Source organism: Equus asinus, chromosome 21, assembly GCF_041296235.1.
Source record: "Equus asinus isolate D_3611 breed Donkey chromosome 21, EquAss-T2T_v2, whole genome shotgun sequence".
NCBI classification, from domain to species: Eukaryota; Metazoa; Chordata; class Mammalia; order Perissodactyla; family Equidae; genus Equus; species Equus asinus.
The window spans coordinates 78813957-78835632 of record NC_091810.1 but is presented as its reverse complement, the minus strand read 5'-3'; the positions used below and the strand labels follow the sequence as shown (position 1 = coordinate 78835632).

At 40.6% G+C, this 21676-nt stretch overlaps 1 protein-coding gene across 10 annotated transcripts in view; it reads right to left on the bottom strand.

Annotated features, from left to right (window-relative positions):
• NEK11 (NIMA related kinase 11) overlaps window positions 1-21676 on the bottom strand; it is a 246270-nt gene that overhangs the window by 113166 nt on the left and 111428 nt on the right. For all 10 annotated transcript variants that reach the window (XR_011496516.1, XM_070493166.1, XM_070493163.1 and 7 more), the window contains 2 exons: window positions 21501-21594; window positions 16151-16265 (listed from right to left, as the gene is read on the bottom strand). Coding sequence is in view for 9 of the 10 variants with exons in the window: in XM_070493166.1 (XP_070349267.1) it covers window positions 16151-16265; window positions 21501-21594 (209 nt within the window). In the remaining variant the exon portion in view is untranslated. The remainder of the gene's footprint in view (window positions 1-16150; window positions 16266-21500; window positions 21595-21676) is intronic.

Here is a 21676-nt window from a genome sequence, read left to right as displayed (position 1 = left end):
TTTTCCATAGTAGCTGCACCATTTTACATTTCCACCAGCAGTGCAAATGGTTCCATTTCCCCATCTGCTCACCAATACTTATTATATTTTATTGGTTTCTTTTTTTAATAATAGCTATCCTAATGGGTATGAAGTGGTATGTTGTGGTTTTTATTGGAATCTTCCTAATGGTGAGTGATGTTGAGTATCTTTTCATGTGCTATAGAATATCTGTATATCTCCTTGAGAGAAATGTCTATTCAAATCCTTTGCCCACTTTTTAATTGGCTGCTCGGTTTTCTGTTGTTGAGTTTTAAGAGTTCTTTATATATTCCGGATATCAATCCATTATCAGACACATGCTTTGCAAATATTTTATCCCATTCTATGGGATGCCATTTTAGTACATGGACAGTGTCCTTTTGATGGAGAAAAGTTTTCAATTTTGATAAAGTCCCAATTTATTTATTTTTTCTTTTGCTGCTCATGCTTTTGGTGTCACATCCAAGAAATCATTGCCAAATGCAATGTCATGAAGCTTTTCCCCTATGTTTTTTCCTGAGTTTTGTAGTTTCAGCTCTTACATAAAAGTCTTTGATCCATTTTGTTAATTTTGTACATGAGATAAGATAAAGGTCCAACTTCATTCTTTTGCATGTGGATATCCAGTTTTCCCAGAAACACTTGTTGAAAAGACTCTCCCTAACTCTTTTTTTTAAAGTTATATTTTTGTCAATATTGAGAAAATTTGTGATATGCAGAATAATGGCTTCCCAAAGATATCCACATCCTAATCCACACAAGTTTTAAATATGTTACCTTACATGGCAAAGGGGAATTAAGGTTGCTAATCCCATGACTGTTAAATCTGGGTGGGCCCAATATAATCACAAAGGTCCTTAAAAGTGGAAGAGGGAGGGCAGAAGAGAGAAAACCAGAGAGATGGCAGCATTAGAAGGACTTGACCTGACATTGCTGGCTTTGAAAAGAGAGAGAGGCAGACGTAAACCAAGGAATGCAGGCAGCCGCTAGAAACTGGAAAGGCAAGGCCTCTGGGGCCTCCAGACAGAATGCAGCCCTGCTAACACCTTGATTTTAGCCAGTGAGACCCATCTTGGACTTCTGACTTCCAGAACTGTAAGATAAGAAGCTTGTACAGTGTAAGTCACTACATTTGTGATCATTGTTACAGCAGCAATGGAAAAGCAATACAGTATTTTTTTCTAGGGAGTAAATGTAATTTTCCTTGAAATTAACAAGTGAAAAACTGAAATTGAGTAACTGTTGAACTTCAGGTAAGTATTTCCTTATCGCAAAAGATTTTAGTACTAAAATATCTCTTGAAGACTAAAAATAGGGGCCGGCTCCATGATCAAGTGGTTAAGTTCGTGCACTCCACTTCAGCAGCCCAGGGTTTAGCCGTTTTGGATCCTGGGCAGTGGACCTAGCACCGCTCATCAGGCCATGCTGGGGTGGTGTCCCATGCAGCATAACCAGAAGGACCTACAACTAGAATATACAACAATGTACTGGGGGGCTTTTGGGAGAAAAAGAAAAAAAAGAAGAACAAGACTGGCAACAGATGTTGGCTCAGGTGCTAATCTTTTTTAAAAAAAGTTAAGAAAAGGATAAAAATAAGTTTTAAAAAAGTTTAAAAAAATAAAAATTTTAAAAAGATTATAAAATATGTGCGGAGGCTGGAGTTGCTACGCCTTTATTAGCTATGTTTCACTTTAGATAATATTGGTTGACTTCCTGCTCTTACTGATGAGGACTTCAAAACAGGCTTTTGCCAATTTGACTCTCCTTACCTTTCAATTTTAGCTATAATTTGTTCTTATATTGTTAAGGTTCATAATTTTTATATTAATTATATTTTGTTCTGAAATCATAATTCCCAGGGATCTTTAGTCTTTAAAATAGAGTATCTTGGAATTTAACCCTGAATTAAGGGATTCAGTGCACCCACCAAACTTTTTACCGTAGCTTCTTCATTCCTGAGTCCTTAATTTTGATTTTGTTCTTCAAACCATCAGTAGTTATTTCAATAAGGACCCCTGGGTGTTATACGTTCTAAGTTCTGTGAGCCTGAGAGTGTCTGTCTGTTGTTACCTCTTGCTCAGAGGACAGTTTAGCAGTATATGAAATTATTTAGTTATCCTCTAACTTCGTATTTGTAGACATTATTCTACTGACTTCTAGCACTTCATTTATCCTATTTAGCATATCTTCTCTTTTCATTCTTAATTAGCTTATTTAATGAGAAGGAGCTTAAGGTGCTCCATTCCTTGAGTCCTCTCATGTTTACAACTGTCTTCCAGAATGACCCTCCTACAGTCTTTCCAGTCTCAATGAGTAGCAAGTCCGTTCTTTCAAGAGCTCAGGCCAAAGACCTTTGTGTCATCCTTGACTCGACTCTTTCACTCTAACTCTACCTCCATCATGTCAGAAATCCCATCAGCTCTAGCTACAAAATAATATCCAGAATTCAATCATTCCTCACCACCACCCCACCACTACCATGCTGGTCCAAGCTACCAGCGCTTCTTTCCTGCTGTACTGCGATAACTTGTCTCTTTGTTTCTGGCTTTCCTACCCTAAGCACATTCTCGACAAAGTAGTTATAATAATCCTGTTAAAACATGTGACAGTTCATGCCATGCCTGCCCCATGTTATTCAGAGTAAGAGTCAAAGTTTTTTCCATGCCCTACAATGCCCTATATGATCATGTCCCCTACAATCTGACTTCATATCCCACTGCTCTCCTCCTTACCCCTCTCACTCCAGCCCACTGACCTTGCTGCTCCTTGAACATGCCAGGCACACACTGCCTTAGGGGTCTGCATTTGATGTCTCCTCTACTTGGAACATTTTGCCCCAGATACCCAACATCTCACTCATTCAATTTCTTCAAGTCTTTATTCCAAACTCACTATTTTGGTCCATTGAAAATTTCAACCCCTCCCTGAAGCTTTCTATCCTCCTTCTTGCATTGTTTGTCCTCTTTAGTACTCATCACTTTCCAATATACTATATATTTTACATATTTACCTTATCTTCTGTTCTTCTCCCCCAGTTGAATGTAGGCTCTATGAAGGCAGGGATTTTTGTCTGCTTTGTTCATTCCTGAATCCTCAGTGCATAGGACAATGCTGGGCACATGTGAGTGCTTTTTGAGTGAATGAATAATTGAGGTCATATCCCATCCTTGTTTATTTGCTGCTATGAGTTTTGGGTTTTTTTTTTTATTGAGGTCACATTGGTTTATAACATTATGTAAATTTCAGGTGTACATCATTATATTTCAGCTTCTGTATAGACTGCATCATGTTCATCACCAAAAGTCTAGTTTCTGTCTGTCACCATACCCATGTTCCCCTTTACCTCTTTTGCACTCTGCCTACCTCCTTCTCCTCCGGTAACCACCAATCTGCTCTCCCTATGTATCTATTTGTTTGTTTATCGTCCACATACGAGTGAAGTCATATGATAAGTGTCTCTCTCCATCTGACTTACTAATTTTTGCTTTTTAAAAAAACAATTTTTAGGGGCCAGCCCCGTGGCCTAGTGGTTAAGTTTGGTGTGCTCCACTTTAGTGGCACGGGTTCGTCTCCTAGGCGCAGACCTACACCATTTGTCAGCAGTCACGCCGTGGCAGTGACCCACATACAAAAATAGAGGAAGACTGGCACAGATGTTAGCTCAAGGCGAATCTTCCTCAAGCAAAAAGAGGAAGATTGGCAAGGGATGTTAGCTCAGGGCAAATCTTTCTCAGCAAAAAACAAAAGCAATTTTTAGATCATGTTAAATTTTGGAGGGAAGAGAGTATGATTTCAGGCTCACTTCATCAACTTATCTCAAAGTCTCAGCATTGAGTACTCATAGCCTCTATACCCCTTTTTCAAGCTCTTTCCTAAAGGATTGGTCTGCTTGGCCTGGTCCTCTCATAGCACTACCTGGCTCCTGCTAAGCTCTAAACTTTGCTCCTAAAAATTCCTGCTTGATATAATCTCTCCAGTCCTCTTTGCCCTTTGGAACTATATCCATTCTTTCAAAATTATTGTAGATATACCTCTTATTTCCTCAGATTCTACATTTCCTGGTGGCATTAATACACATTTTCCAAAGTGGTTGACAGAATACCTAGAACTTAGTAGGTCCTCAGTAAATATTTGATGATGTATATATTGATGCCTAAAGTTAAATACAATCAGGCAGTATGTGATTAAAAGTAGGAGACATACAGTGCTATGGGAGTTGAGGGGTCAGAAAAAACACACTGGTCTGGACTGGCTGTGAAGTATTCTGTAAGGCTTTAACATCAACGAAAATTAGTAATACAGTAGTAAAATAATTTTTATAATTATTAAGCCTTCCAGCAACTGTTCTGAGTGCTTTATATATGTTATTGTATTTATTCCTCATAAATATCAATACTATGTCAATACCACTTCATAAATGACGTAGATCTTGTTACGCTATGACATAGAGATTGTTCCCCTCTTACAGATGAGGAAATTGAGGCACAGAGGTTTAAGCAATTTGACCCAAATGATACAGTAAGTGACTGTCAAATCCAGAACTTGAACCCAGGTAGTCTGACTATATAACTTGCTCCCCTGATCACGACCTGAAAACTGGCTAAAAGGTTCATGTTTTTAGAAGTAAAGGAAGTGCGTTAGTTTCCTAGGTCTGCTGTAACCAAGTACCACAAACTTGGTGGCTTAAAACAACAGAAATTTATTTTCTCCCCATTCTGGAGGTCAGAAGTCCCAAATCTTTCTGGAGAATCTACAGCAGCGTCTGTTCCATGCGTCTTTCCTGGCTTCTGGTGGCTGTTGGCAATCCTTGGTACTCCTTGGCTTATAGATGCATCAGTACAATCTCTGCCTCCATCTTCACATCATCTTGTCATTGTATCTCTGTGTCTATTTTCTCTTCTCTTCTCTTCTCTTACAAGGACTTGTCATTGGATTTAGGGCCCACTGCAATCCAGTGTGATCTCATCTGACAATCCTTACTTTAATTACATCTGCAAAGACCTTTATTCCAAATAAGATCACAGTCTGAGTTTCCTAGTAGATATGTTGTTTGGGAGCCACAGTTCAACCCATTCCAGGAAGTAATTAAAGGCTTTGGGGTTGAGGTAAACTTCACTGTAGGCTCCTAAGAGTAGAGCCAGATCTTTCTTGCTTACTACTGTAGGTATTCTGTATTCCTGCTACCAGCAGAATGGGTGCCCAATAAATATTTGTTGCAGGTTGAATGTTGACAAAAGTGGTGTTCAGGGAAAGCTTTGCTGGGTGTATGCGAAAGGCAATTGCCTATGAGCAGGAAGATCAATTAGGATACACAGGTACAAGGATATAACAGTACTACGAAGGTACAAGGATAATGGCAGTGGAAAATTACTAAAAGGAAGAATTCCAGAATTCCTAAAAAGAAGGCTAGACAGGAAAAAAAAAAATGCAAGTAGTCTTGAAATGATTTCTACAGAACCAGACAAGGCAACAGCTTCTGAAGCTCAGAGAGGCAAACTGCCACTTGAGAAAATAAAGCCAATTATAATAAATCTTTCAGAAGAAAAAGAAACACCCACTGGCTATGTTTTTGATCACTATAAAGAACATAAAATTTCAGTCACATAGGAACCAAAATAAATGGACATTTTTTAGGCCACACAAACACCTTGGAAATGGGACTCATAAAGCAGGCCTAAGGCAGGCTCTGTAATAAACAGACCATTACCCAACAACACACAGGAGGCACACCACACGTAATGGCGTTCCAGGCCAGCTCTTTCCTGGTCCAGCTCTCAGGCCGCTATCTGCCTGTGTAACCCTTATTAACCCAGGTTTTGGTAACTTGCTCCACAGATGTCACTAACAACTGTTGTCTATTTCACCCTATGCTTCATTTCTAACTAAACTCTATTCCTTCTGTAGTCTTGGGTATCTGCTGGTTTGAACACCTCAATTTATTAACGTGATCAACTAGTTTCCAATAAATGCACTTGGTGTCCTTCACTGGTTGGGAGGGAATTATTATTACATAAAGTCTGAAAGATCTCTGGGGCTCCCAGCTGCCGTAGGTTTAGTCTGAGGCGGTGTAATGGCATGGCCGTCCCGGGCCTGATACAAGCTGGAGATAGCACTGCGACCAACACCTGTCATCATTTCTTCTATTTAGCAGAAAGCTGTCTTCTATTTAGGAGAAATTAACTTTTTGTGGACTGAAAAAGTTATGTACATGTGGCTGGGTCCCAGTTCAACAATCTCTCTTTCATCCTTTCCTCTTTGCACCTCAGTGTTCACATCTACAAAAAAGAGTTATCAGCATTTGAGAATTTCAGCAAACTGATCCTTCCTCCCAAGCAAGAACTAGAAAATGAGGAAAATAGAATTTTTGTGTGAGGTAGATTTTTAGAGAGTTAAAATATAAAAGCAAAATCTAATAATTGTAGTGATTATTGAATCAGGCTTCCCGCCAGAATCACCTGTGGAACTTTAAAAAAATTAGGAGCAAAGATTTTATCCTAAAGTAGTGCTGCACAATGGGACTTTCTGTGATGATGAAATGTTTCTAGAAGTGTGCTGTCCAATAGGGTAGCCACCAGCCACATGTGACTCTTAAGCATTCCCCTCTTCCAGTTCCATTGAGCTATAATTGACATATAACATTGTCTTAGTTTAAGCACTTGAAACGTGACTAATGAGACTGAGAAACAGATTTTTAAATTTTATTTAATTTTAATTAAAATTTAAATTTAAATAACCACATGTGGCTAGTGGCTATCAAATTGGACAGCATTGTTCTAGGCAAATTGTTCTTAGTGTTTGTTCCTCAAACCAGCAGCAGCAACATCGCCAGGGAACTTGTTAGAAATGCAAATTCTTGGGCTCCATCCCAGACCTACTGAATTGGCAGCACTGGGGGTGGGGCTTCGCCAGTGGTGTGCTGGTAAATGTTTAACAGCTGGCTCTTGGGGAGAGGGAAGCCCTGATTAGTAGCATTTGCCAACGTGTCTGGTGTAAAGACTCTCACCGTAGCTGATGTCAAGCTACCCACATAATATCACTGAACGTGAGATTGGAAGGAGATGTACACAACAGGGGCTCTGAGAGTCCATAAGCGATTTCCATAAGCAGCCCAAATGGAAAGTCTGAACCCAGAACAGATACAGGTAAAGTCACTTTGAGGAGCCAGGTGGCCACCTCAGTCTCTTTGTTTGAGGTAGCCTGACTCAGACTATTAAAATCTGCTCACTCCTGAGCATGGACAAGCCTAAGCCTCGGCCCCTCAAAGTGGAGAGTCACATCCAGCCATTGCAAACCTTCCACCTTCTTGAGAAGATGAATGACATCACAGGCATAACCCACTCTATAGGCAGACCCAAGACACTGGCCCTCCTACCACAACTCCCACTTCTCTCTCCTACTTAAAAAGGGGAGAATTCTTTTACTATTAGGACAAACTAGAATCTGCTCCAATTAATTTTTACTTTAAGAAAATCTCGGGGCCAGCCCCTTGGCCGAGTGGTTAAGTTCATGCACTCCGCTTTGGCAGCCCAGGGTTTCACCAGTTTGGACCCTGGGCATGGACCTGGCACTGCTCGTCAGGCTGTGCTGAGGTGGCATCCCACATAGGAGAGCCAGAAGGACCTACAACTAGAATATACAACTATGTACCGGGGGGCTTCGGGGAGAAGAAGAGAAATAAATCAACAAAAAAGAAATGCAGCTGCATTGCTTTAAAAAAAAAAAAGGAAAATCTCATAAATTTCATGAAATTTCTGAAGACCCTTTATAGTTGTTGACAACATATAGTAGTCAAAAAATACTGTTTGAATAAGCCACTAAGTCACTTCTAGGGCATGCCCTTCTTTGAAATAAATATGGCCTGCCTATCTCAACAGATTTGTGGTAAGAATCTAGTGATTTAACTATGCACATAAAATCATATCTGGAATATTCTAATTCCATGTTCAGGCCAAAGAGAAGCAAAATCATACATTCATTTGAAATGAGTACAGACTTTTCCTTATCTTAGAAATCTACACTATGGAGAAGCACCCTGCTGAAATTTCTTTATATTCTGAATAAAGAAGAAAATAATAGAATTCAGAACAACTTGTCTAAAACCAGAAGGTCACTTATACATACAGCATCCAAGATAGAGTACAGAACAAATCCCTACATATCAGACAGACTCCCTGATTTCATTACAAACCAAAGCAGAGAGTTCCATTAAAATAACTGCATGCATTACCTAAATATTTCCATTGCAAAAGTTGTAGTTATGCCTACCAAGTTCTATATTTTAATCTACTGAGTTTGGCCTAAATCCCAAATGAGACTACAGTGGAAAAACTAATGTATATTCTTGCCCTTATTATGCTCCTTAGCACAAAATATATTTACATTTACAAAGTATTTAGAGAAAATAGTTGGAAACTTTAGTTGCCAATTTATGGGCTCGAGATGGCTGGCAAAGGAGCATCTTTCAAAGAAAGAACTTTGCCACCGGTTCTGCTTCGGGGTATAACAGCGGCACCCCGAACCACCAACAGAAGGACACACACATCTGTAGGGACTTGGCTTTGATTCTGGGAGCTGTCTACAGTCTTGACAAACAGGATAATTTTTCCTGGTGCTAAACTAACAAGCCCAGACGGAGATCATTAAGACCATAATTTGACAAGTGGAGTTAACCAGCCTGAGTGATTTTATATTTCTCATAAATGCAAAAGCCACAGCAAATAAAAGTATTCCAAATCATACTTAATTCATATAGTGAAGGTTCTTATAAGCTATAATCAGAAGGCCTCCAGGGTGGTTGAAAACTGAGGTGAGATACGGAAAGCCATTAAGATGGCCTCAACCAATGACGGAGTTCCTGGGAACAGGTGAGAAGGTGGCCTGTGAACATGCTTGCATAGTCAGGGCACTGACCCACTCTCTTCATCAATGACACACACCTAATGGGGCCAAGGGAAACTTTAAAACAATTTTTTTCCAAAAACCTGCTTTTTCCTAACCAGTAGTCACTTTCTAGCCCTCTTGAGTATACCACTAAAATTTCTCATCCGGGGTGCCGTGAACACACAAAGGTTACTCTTGTTCAAAATATGTAATCTCACAAACAAAAGGAGGCCAAATATATAACCAGAGATCATATGTTCATAAGCAACTGCTTATGCAAATTGTTGAATTACTGTATCTTAAAATGAGGTTGTGGGGAGGTGGAGGGTAGAGGGAAGGAAGGGAGTTAATTTAATTCTAAGCTATTTGAAGCCAGGGAAACAGGCCATGTGGAGTTAAGCTGGGGGGAGCAGTTGAGTTTGTTCACTTTTCCTAGATTCAAAAGAGAAAATTAATCTGAGCTACAAAAAGGGAAAAGTCGCTTTGATCGCCACAACCCCAAATCCTCAGGCGCAAAATTCAGTGAAAGATTGCAGACATCTTAAACTCGTGTAGGAATAGGTACTTAGCCAGGCCATCTTTAATATAAGAAGAACTCCAATTAATAATTTAAAAGAGCTATGGCCAGAAACAGAAACCCAAACAATTCAAGGGGTTAGCGGGAAAGAACGGTCAAGGTCAGCTGCGAAGCTGGGCATGCAGATTTACATCACACGTTCACAAAAAGGTATTCTTACATGTGGATGCCAACGCACAGAACAATCAGATGAATTTATGAAGAACCCGTGCTGCTACCTCAGAAACTGGCGGGCTGCAAATGCTGGCGACCTCACAAACACACTTTCTGCAGACAGACACAGGAAAACTGACTTCTTTAGAATAAGTCAAATTCATTATTCTGCTCACACATAGACCTACCACTATGAATCATGACAATCATTTTGGATTTTTTGAAGGTTTCCTATTTTTCTATTTTGAATTTTTTTAGAAGCCAGAGAAAAAGAGAAGTTGGTAGAAAATGCTGTTCGTCATGAGTGACAAAAGGTATTAGATACTGCTGCCATAGTTTCTTGCCAGAAAGATTTTCTTTTTGTTTTTTTCTGGAAATGTGTTATTTCACTTCAAAAAATGAAAGGGTTTGACAAGAGAATCTAGGAGGTGGCTGATACTGATGTGGCCCTCACTGCCACAAACAAAACAGAAAGCCCCTTTACAAAGATCAGAGAGGACAAATTTAAATGCCTATCACAAAGGTCTAAATTAAAATCTGGCCTAAACATGAAAGCAAAATATTTCAATCACTTTAAGAAAAAATTAGCATGTAAAACAAAGCTGGTTATTTGACTAGAAGCAGATACTACCCAACATAGCTGTACTCGTTTTCTAAGGCAGCTTAGCTTCCTTCAGGCATCAAAGTGATGCTCTCCAGGCGGTGGGCGCATGAGCCCTGAGTACAACTGTGAAACTGCACGCATGGAAAATAATTTCTTCAATTCAAGGAAAACCATCCCATGGTATGTCCAAAATGCCGTCAGAAACACACATTATATGAGGTTTTAGTCTATTATATTTGTGTTCTATTCTACCTTAAAGACATGATTGATGTTTATTTAATTTTCTGCTTAACTGATTCAGTCCAAATCTGAATCACGACAGGCTAAGCAAGGCCACTTAAGGATGTTCCCTGTCCTACCAGCAGGACCCTTAGTTTAATAACTACTGTATAATTGATATTTACCTAAGGGGTGGACTTTGGAATCACATAGTGCTTTCCCAGGTAAAAAACTTATTTTGAGATGTCCATGAGTCCAGATTTTCTTTGTGAATAATTCATGTTCCAGGGACTGATTTTCCTCCTTTTTCTATTATGCCTGCCTAGGACACAACAGTGAAGTGGCTTGTCAGACAGGTGTTATTCTGCATCCACTTTAATTTTTCAAACTGGATATAATCTTTAAATTTTAGTTAGAAGCACCTACCCAGCTTGTCATGCACAAGGAACACTCTAAATTATTTAATATGCCTCAGCGTGGAGAATCAGCACATCTTCATTTAATATTAGATTCATTCTCATTATCCTCTACAGCTCAGAAAATTAGGGAGTGACTGCAGGAGCCTTTATTCCTGGGAGTAAATATGAGAGTCTGGTGGAAACACCAATGTAACTCAGTGGAACATGTGACAAACATGAAACAAAACCATCAATTTATATCTACACTTCAAGTCTTTAAGACATTTAAAGCTCTGGAAGTGATGGTACATCTAGGAATATGGAAGTGACCCTGGGCACTTGTCTCCTTTCTTTAATGAGCTGGGCAGCTCCGACAGCTTCCCTATCTCCGGCTGGGTGTCGGAGTCAGGCCTGTTACTTTTTGTTCTATTATGTTCAGGCTGCTTTAGTTGGTACTAGATCCTTTTAGATCCGCTGGTATGGGTTCCCTGCCACTCCACATGAGCCTTCCAACTATAAAGACAGAAGAGAGGAGCTAAGGATTCTGCCCCCCATCTTTAAATAACCAACTTTCCTCCTGAGAGAAGACCCCAAAACCCTAACACTCCTTGTGGAAGATAATGTTGTTCAGTTGACATTAGAAGGAAACCCCATGATCATTTTCTGGACGAAGGACTTTGTGTCCCAAGTAATATCTAGAGATCTTCTCAGTTGCTTTCTATCTCTCAAATCTCTCTCGTTTATTCATTAGCTAAAACACACACAGATGGGCATAACTCATAATGTTTTCTTTTTCCTTTCATTTTTTTCTGACTATCTTACCAATGTTTTTTTTATTTATCAACTTTATTGAAGTATAATTTATAGACAATAAAATGCACTCATTTAAAGTATGGAGTTCAATGAGTTTTGACAAATATATGCATCCTGGGTTACCATCAGCACAATCAAGATATTGAACTTTCCCATCACCACAAAAGCTTCCCTTGTGCCCCTCTGGAGTCAATTCCCAAGACCACAACCCCCAGGCAACCAGTGGCCTCATTGCTACCATATAGGTAAGTGCTGCTGATTCTAGAACTTCATGGAAACAGAATCATGAACTCTTTTGTTTGCGGCTTCTTTCACCTAGCATAATACTTTTGCTATTCATCCATATTGTTGTGTGTATGGATAGTTTGCTTCTTTTCATTGCCAAGCAGAATTACATTGCATGAGTAAACTACAAGTTCCACCTGTTGATTGATACTTCACTTGTTGATTGATACTTGACTTGTTTCTAATTTTTGCTACTATGAAAACTGCTAAGAACATTTGTGCACATATGTTCTAGTACATAGATCTTCTAGTAGACATGCTTTCATTTCTCTTAGGTAACTAGAAGTGGAATTTCAAAGTCAATTAAAGTTTTCTTTTTTTTAAATTAAAACAATAAAAATATATCATTGCATAACAGAGTTCAAATCACCTTATTTCCACTTGGACATTTAAAGGAAAGTGATGACACTATAGGACATTGAGCAGCCCACAACTGAAAAGGGCATGTGGACTTCCTACGGGCAAGCAAAGCACAATCCCCTTAAGGTCCGAGCTTTCCCTGAGCACAGGGAAGGGGCTCAGGACTTGCTCAAGGAGTGGCTGAAAGGGCAATAAAGAGGTGACAACTGGTCAGGCTCTAGGTGGGCCACCAAGGTGCACACCAGTGCAGATTCTGCAATTTGAAAGGTTGGGTTAAGAGCTATGCTCTGGGTGGGCCCAGGATCCACAAGTATCAGGCTATTCCAGCTTCACAAGAAATGCTATTCTGAAACTCAGCTATGAGTTGCTGAAAATAAGGCTAGAATGCAATGAAGTTCCTGACAAAAATTAATGTGGAAGAAATCATCAGCATTACAAAAAAAGAAGTTAAATCAGGATAATTTCCTTAATGTTCCAGTTGTGCTTTCTCATTTGATTATAATGGTTATCCATGACTTCAGCTCGATTAAATCAGCTGTAGTCAACTAAATGCATATCAAATGTAAATAATGTCTTAGCCTGTCTTCTTCCTCTGCAACTAACTCCCCTCATCCCAAAGGGAATTTTCCAGTTCAACATCAAAGACTGATTAAACATTTAGTGTAGGAGCTTAAAAAAAGACTGTGTAATTTTATTTTACATATACATGCTAGATAAAAAGTAAACAAATAAAAATTTCCTCTGAAAATTTGGAGTCAAATCTGGTAAAAGGCAAAGAGAATGCGGAAACTAACTAACCACTCCAGAGTTCATCAACAGATTAAAGTCTGATGTCTCAAAATTTCATGATTAAGCTATGTGATCACAATCATCTTGTAAGTTGCCCACCGTTCTAACCAATCATCAATCCAAAGGTTACATTTTTATAGTTCTAAGTCTCCCTTTTCAGTTTAATGTTCAAGATAGAATCAAATTTAGAAAATATGACTTTATAGAGACGAAAAAATAAGGGAAACGTGTATTTTCCAAGGTATTTGGCCCAACTAAAACTACTGTTTTTTGCATTCTACAGCTTATTATGGAGATGTAAGTAGTGTTTCCTTATTGCATGAACAAGGTGGTCAAAGGAGTAGATTTTCCCATCGCCACTTTAACCGGTAAATCACTATGAGGTCTACCATCTTGAAACCTCCATGACAAAAGACAAAGGGAGACCTGAGGAGGGCACCAGATTGAGTCTCCTGGTAGCAGCTGGAACCTGTGGTCAGGGCTAGCTTAGGAGTAATTTGGCTACTACAGTTAACAAAAATTAGCATGGAGACACACAAAGACTCTCTGCCTTTTGAAGGTCCAATTCACTTGACATGTTTGTCTGCTTCTTGCAAATCTATTGCTCCTACCCACCACTTCCAACCCCAATCACTTCGGGGGAAATGAAAAGGCTGCTGCAATAGAAAGCAGGAGCTTTAGAGTCCTTGAGCAAATTACTTCATGTCTTTGGCGTCTCATCTTTGAAATGAGTAACAAGTACTTTTCCCAGGTGAAACCCAGAGGCTGGGCCCAGACTTCTTGATCCTAGACCATCCACTCAATATCCTGTCCTGGGGCTTCCTCTCTATAGATAGCAAGGCTCTGCCCTCCAGCAGAGCACAAGCCATCCATATCACGTGCAACTCGGTGGCCTAACTCTCAGTTTTATATTCTTAGAAACAAAGGCCCATGGGCCTTTCTATGCTTTCACATTTTACCTTTGGAGAACAACAAATTACATATTAAAGAAATACCTAAAAAGAGTCTAAGATGCAAATCAATTCTGATATAAAGATTTGTTTGTCAATAACACCTGTTACTAGACAGCTTCCACAACACCATTTCAAAAGTTGGCAGATGCCAACCTAAAGAGCTTTGGGTGCTAGTTTCCTTATAGCTGAAGGAGGCAGCACAACCTCTAACAGCTCTATTAGGAAGACATCAAATGCAAATTTGGGCTAAGATGACCAGCCAATCCATGTTCCACTGCTTTCATTCTTAGTTTGGAAAGAGAACTCAACTACTGCCAAAAAAGAGTTGTCATACCATTGTGCAGCCTTGAAGATGCCCCTTGAAGACCTCCAACTACAAAGAGTGTAATTGGCCAAGGGCCCCAGCTGTCCATCCCTGAATTCTCTCGGAGGCTCCTACACCACCCCACGGGCCACTGCAGGAGTGTATCAGGGATGCTAAAGCAGGCCTCTGATGGCTGACTTTGCTTAAGGACTTTCTGATGTCTTGGCTGATCCCCCGAACCTTCTCTCTTCTCACTTGGAATAAGACTTGAAACGTGGTCTGATGGTTCTCTCAGCCTTTTCCAGCTCCTTTCCTAGTTCCTTTCAGGCAGACATTCCCCAATGATATCCTTGTGCTTTTAGTCTCAACTTGGCAACTGTTTCTCAGAGGTCCAGACTAACATATTATTCATTCATTTACTCATCCACTCATTCATCCAATAAATATTTATTGAGTGCCTACAACATTCCTGGTACTTTGTCCTAGGTACTGGGGAGAGTGGTACAAGACTGAGAAGGCCCCTACATCCTTACTCTTCCCCTCAGGGTCATAAACTGCTTCCCTTTCTTTGGCTCTTACTGTGTGCTGGGCACTGAGCTAAAAGCACATCACATGCCTAGTCTCATTTGCTTTTCACAACAACCATTAAAGGAGGTATTATTCTTGTTTCATGGATAAGGAAACTGAGAGCTAGAGAGATTAAGCTGCCTGGGGCTTCCTGATAGAACTAGCTTTTTTACTTCAAAACTCATGTTTTTAACCATTAGGCTATGATGTATCTTTCCCACTTTTTTTCTGGCAATGATTGCACATCCATAGCATTGGTTTTCCAAAGTCCGACTTCATTTCTTTACTTTAAATTTATGAGGGTGTGAGGGATCAGAATTTGCCACCCTAAAATGCATCTCTTTGGCTTGATTATTTTTAAGAACAAAAGACTCAGAAAGAAACTTTGACCTTCCCCCTAACTGCCTAAAAGAATTTAAGATAGAAGGCCTGTTCCAGGAAGGAGCTGTCCCATAGAGAACTATAGTATAATACGAACTAGGTGCGATAGACAGGGAGGAACCTGGCAAGGCCCATTTGATGAAAGTCCTTCCCATGTCACACTGTCTCTGCAAAACATGGCAAACATTTATTTACCAAATATTTGCTTTTCCATCTCTATGTGAATTGTCTTCCTTCCCTTTGAATTCCAAAACCACTACCCCCAACATTCTCCTTTGTCTTCAGCTGAAGATGGTTTTAAGGTGGTAGCTTCAGCCATTTTGGTGAGCCACTAATTTTCCTGGGTTCCTCCTAAATATACACGTTATTAAACTTTGTTTGATTTTCTCCTGTTATTTCATTTCATGTCAATTTAATTCTTAGACCAGCCAGAAGAAACTAAAGGGGTCTTCCTTTACTAAAGAGAAATAGTTCTGTTCTAGAAATAGAAACTAAATAGTTCTTCCTCCCCTACAAGGGCCAGGGAAACCATTCATAGAAGGAAATAATACTTCAGAGCATTCACAGTCCAACACTGTTCCAAAGACAGGTTAATGACAATATTGTTTAATTGATGCAGAAGAAGAGGTCCCTCACCTGGTGAGCATTTCCAGCTCACCTTCACTAACACAAAGAAGAGAGAAGAGGACAAACCCCATGGCTTCTCTGCTTTTCACCCTGGTCTCAGCCCAGCTCTGGCAAAGACGGAAGGTGGTCACATACATCCAAGGCTTCTCTCAGAGGTCAGCCACACCAACCCATGTGTCAGCTAACAGCACCCTTCTGAATACTGACGCAAACTCATACCATGATCTCCAAGATCAGCTATGGTGTCCTCTCCACTTGAGTCAAGTGTGCTGAGGTCCGGGGAAGAAACAGGCTGAGACTCAGGCAGGTTCTCTGAAGTTGGGTCATCAAATTCCTTGTGAAAGGTAATGAACAATTCATGAGAAGCTGATAGAAGGAAATAGCATTACCACAAATGAACCAATATTCTTGTTTAGAAGACTATTTAGAAACAAAAGCCTACCTAATCCTCTCCCTTAAACATGATAACATTTTCAAATTTCAGGAAGGCAGCTGGGGATATGAGAAACAGCCTTGAATCAACTTGACAGGTGACCTTGGGCAAAGGATTTAACCTCCCATGGCCTCAGATTCAGGGCCAGGACTAGGATGAGGCAGGTGGAATGCCCAGGGTGCACAATTGAAGAAGGTTCTCACTTTCAGGCTCAGGCAAGAGCAGGATCGACTGGCAGGTGAGAACGAATACCTCCTTCAGTTTTGTACCCTGGGTATCATGCTTATTCATCCTAGTCCAGCCCTGCTCAGTTGCCTTATCTTAAAACTAGAGGCAGTGGCCGGCCCGGTGGCACAGCGGTTAAGTTCGCACTTTCTGCTTCTTGGCAGCCCGGGGTTCGCCGTTCAGATCCCGGGTGCGGACATGGCACCACTTGGCAAAAGCCATGCTGTGGCAGGCATCTCACGTATAAAGTAGAGGAAGATGGCCATGGATGTTAGCTCAGGGCCAGTCTTCCTCAGCAAAAAGAGGAAGATTGGCAGTAGTTAGCTCAGGGCTAATCTTCCTCAAAAGAAAAAAAACAAAACAAAACTAGAGGAATTGGCTTGGATGACTTCCGAGTTCTCTTCTAGCTTTAAAAGTTCTGTGATTCTATGAATTCCAATTTGCTAAAAGAAAGGGATCTAAGAGGCCACATGAAAGAATTCACACTTCAAAAAAATAAGAGGTAAACTTCTCAAATATATCAATAGGTATTTCAATAAGTCATTTAGCCTTTTTTTCAGTTTGTGTGTGTGTGTTTGCAACCTAGAGCTAAAGCTGAGTTGACCGATTTTCCTTGATAAATAGCTTTCACGGAGAACTGCTACAAGAATGTCTTCTTATTAAAAATAGAAAGGAAACTTCAAACTAACATTAAATAAGTAAAACAAAGCCATACTACACTGTGGTGCGGCATTCATGAAAACATAGTCACAACATATTTTTAAGAAGTCCACTTTTTGCACTGTATAATAATTGTTGCAGGGATGAAATTGGTTCCAGGTTTCAAAGGGTCACTGACAGCACACAGACAACTTTAAGAACAGAGAACAGAGACTGTGTGATGTGTGTTTTTACATGGACTTCAGAAAATAGTTGAAAATAACTATTTGGGCTCTCAACTGACTTTGATTTGCTGAGGTTCTCTCTGAAGAGAACAGATAGAATTGTTATAATTGCTTCTCTTAGAAAGAGAAGGACTTGATCTAATCTTTGATCTCCATTACCATTTCATGTGTGGAGACCTGATCTGCTATGCACTTTTCACAGAAACCCAATTTTGGCATCATCACAACTATATACCCACAGGATAAAAGAAAGACTGGGCTTATCATGTGTCTTATGTATCTAGTTGTTTTTAAGCTACGATCCTTTAAAGAAACAGTGCCTAGCATGATTCCACATTCAACTATGCTTCAAGATTTCCAAGCCCAAATCCAGCCAAGCAGAAAATCCCTGCCAAAATAAAAGACCCTGTCAGTCAGGGTCTGAAAAAAAAAACAAGCCACTCTCCTAAATGCCTCAGAGAATTTCTGTAACATGTTTAAGAGGTAACATAGCCAGCCCATTCTCTCCCCTAACTCTGATTCCATCTCCTACAATTGATTTTGAAAAATAAAATGTTTTTCTTCAGCTGGCAAGAGAGAGGGAAGAAGGAATAGAGAACAGAGCCCCAGTGAGATCAGGAAGAAATGAAATCATAAACATCTGCATATGGGCACAGACACGAACATTTTCCTCCTCCTTCCTTTTCTCCTTCTTTATCATGTTTTTCTTTAGTCTCTTGCATATGATTAATCCAATTTCCTTCTTATATTTTATTTCATCTTTTTCAGCTCAATGATGCCTTTCTCTGAGATATTTAAAACCCTTCATTCTCTCTGCAAAGTGTTCAGCTTCCTGTTTTCTCCCTCCTTTGTTCTGTGAATATCATTAACCCTGCCTCACTCTTGTGTCTGCGAATATGATTAAATTTGCCTCTGCTCTGCCTGGCCTCCTCTCTTCATCCTCCTCCTGGGGTGAACAAGAAAGCCTTCCCTCAGGTTGCTCCTCCTTTCCTTCCGTTCCCATTAAGTGTTCTTTTTCCTAAAGCGATTATAAGAAGGTCTGTTCATCATGGCTTTTCCTGGTCTTCCTTCATCTGAAGATGAACTGCTGCTTTCAAGAGGCCCAATTTCTGTCCATTATTAATCAGAGTGTGGTCCCGGACCAGCAGCATCAGAATCATCAGGGAGCTTGTTAGAAATGCAGGATCCCAGGCCCCACCCCAGAACAACCAAATCAGAATCTGCATTTCAACAAGACCAACCGTGATTCAGGTGCATTTTGAAATTTGAGACACTTTGCTATAAGCCAGAAGAATTTAGAGGAGGGCCAGTGGCTTGTGGATCTGAGAGGTCAAAGGTTTTCCTGAAGAGGAGGTGACATTTGAAAGACAGAAGGTGGGATGCCAATGATGGGTCAGAAGGAAATGGCTGATATAATTGCACAAAAGAGGGCAAGAGACCTGGGGATGCTGAGCCACTCCATCTACAGGATGGAACCAGCTAGAAGAGGATGTTATCTTCAAAAGCCAAGTACCTGAATGGAGCATTTCCTGCTCCTATCAATATGCAGACTTAGGAAACATGATTCCGGAAAGCTCAGGGTCAAAGATGTTGGTGATACTGAATCTTAGAAGATCAAAGAATGAAACAATATCTCTGGCCAAGACAGCATCAGGCACTACCCCCCCCAGCTCCCGCTGCTCCTTGCTGATGGAAAAGGGATGGAATTGGGAAGTAGGGAGACGCCGTAGAAGTTATGAGTTGGCACTTGGTAAAATCTTTGTGAAATCCTCACTTTCTTCACCTGAGTTGGGCCAAGATATGGACTATCGTCTGGCTCCCATGTTCTATGGGATAATATAGCTAATAAAACCTGCTGAGATTCTGCCTGCCATATGGTCTCAGTCTTAAATTACTTCAGGATCTCCCCATGGACTCTGGTTTATAGGAGGGACAGGACCTTATACAGTGTAGTTGTTCAATGCTGATAATAATCACATCAGAAATGAAAAGAACACAAAAATGATTATTTTGAAGGGTCAATGAAAAAAGGCAAAAAATTTAAGTAAGACATTAAAATGTAAGATCATACTTGAAGCTATTTTTATTTGCCATATGGTAACTTCAAGAATAAAGACAGTTATTTAGGTTTTATAAAACAAATACTACGTCTGTACTTGTCAATTTCCAATCTCTGGGGGTAAAATCTTTGAGAAGCAGGGGTCCCTGAGCATTCCAGAAAGAAATTCCTAGTTTCCATCAGCTGATTGGATGAGCAGTTTACACATATTGACAAGCAGAATTCTTATCCTCATGCCAGACTCCTTACAAGGATCTGTGGGAACTCGCCGTTCTCAGTTCTCAGGGGAAGAAAGCCAACAGACCCAGGGAAAATGACCCACCTCCACAAGCTATCATTTCAGGGCCTAGAAAGTGTCTAGAGAGCTGAAGAAAGGCGCTCAGTGTTAGAAGGGGGATTGGGTAGCATCAAGACCCTTCCCCAAGCAGGGATCCAACACTGCCACTGAACCCAGGCCCTTTCAGCCAGCAATTTCTCCATACATCAGGCTCCGTGAACAGGAACAATGCCATCTGCCACATCTCTGGAGCCTGCAACAGATCTCACAGCTGGCTTCACCTAATGGAGTGGGAGATGGGTGGAGAAAGGGGGGTGGGATTGAGCACTTATTGCCTACATCCCCACATGGTCTGCTAAAGTGTCCAACAGAGGGAGACTCTTAAGGTCAGAGAAGGCTGGCTCCCTGTCTGGTCCAACTTTGGGTTTTCAGAACTCTAAAGCACTCACAACCACTAAATAATTGAGAAAGGCGGATTACCTCCCAGAAGGAGGCAGAAAACAAGTGTTCCAGGCTCAGCCTGGCTGAGAGCGAGCTCTTGTAGGGCTCCTGCAGGCCCCAGGGTTTGGAGCCCTCTGCTTCCTGAGCTCCAGCAGAATGAGCATCCACAGCCTCAGGGGGCTTGGTTCTTCCTGCTAAAGTAAAGAACCTCCCTCAGATGCAGGGATCTCCAACGAATGAACAAGCAGAATTTGAGACAGTGATTTCTCCATAAAAATGACTCCTTCCCAAGTGGTTTTACCAACATCTAGGAGGCCATGTTGATGTCTGTTGTCCAAACATGACCCCGAAGAAAGACTAAGCATCAGAGCCTACATCAAGGCCTCTGAAGATATTTTTAACCATTAGAGAAAATGGTATTTACTCTTCATGGGCTTGGGATGCAGAGGACATGAACTTGGGGTCCATTTCATGTGAATCTGCAACCCTATTTATTACTAGACATCTATGGTAATTCTTCAAAGTTTAAAGGGGTTGTAAACACAATGCACAATGATATGGATGGGAGACAGAAAATTAAAAGCGAAAGAATAAAAAACAAGAGAGAAAGAGAACAGTTGACTAAAGAAGAAAAGCTACAATAGCATGGCCGAAATTCAGAATTAGGCAGACATACCTCTATTATGCACAGTCATAATTTTTACTCATCAACTGTTTATTCAGTGCTGATTGTTATCTCGTTCATAGTAGGCACTCAATATTTGTTGGATGAATCACTTGATCTGTCTTCTCTAAGTACAGCTGCTGTGAATCAGTGTAGTCACTGCCCGTTGGCCTACACTCTAAAATGAACCCCAGTACATCCTTCCTGGAATTGGGCTAAGTTGGTCTGGATGCTTTTTTTTTCCTACCTTGTTCCTTACCCTACCCAACTGGCCCCATGAATTTGAAGAATCTGAAGCAAGAAAAGGTTCTATGTAAAATTCAAAATAAGAGAGTACTTGGGGGCCGGCCCGTGGCCAAGTAGTTAAGTTCACACGCTCCACTGTGGCAGCCCAGGGTTTCACCGGTTCGGATCCTGGGCATGGACGTGGCACCACTGGTCAGGCCACGTTGAGGAGGCGTCCCGCGTGCCACAGCTAGAAGGACGCACAACTAGGGTATACAACTATGTGCTGGGGGTATTTGGGAAGAAAAAACAGTCAGAAAAAAAAGGTTTTATGTAAAATTCAAAATAAGAGAGTACTTACATGGAGCACATCAACAGTTAGCTGCTGAAAGTTCCGAGATCTCAATTCTTGCATTCGTTTGTTATTTTCCTCATATTTTTCTTCCACAAGTTTTCTGCAAATTTAAAGTGAACATAGAAAAATAGCTGCAATTTGCTAAAACCGCATCTACATTATACAAGTAAGTGTGATTCCTG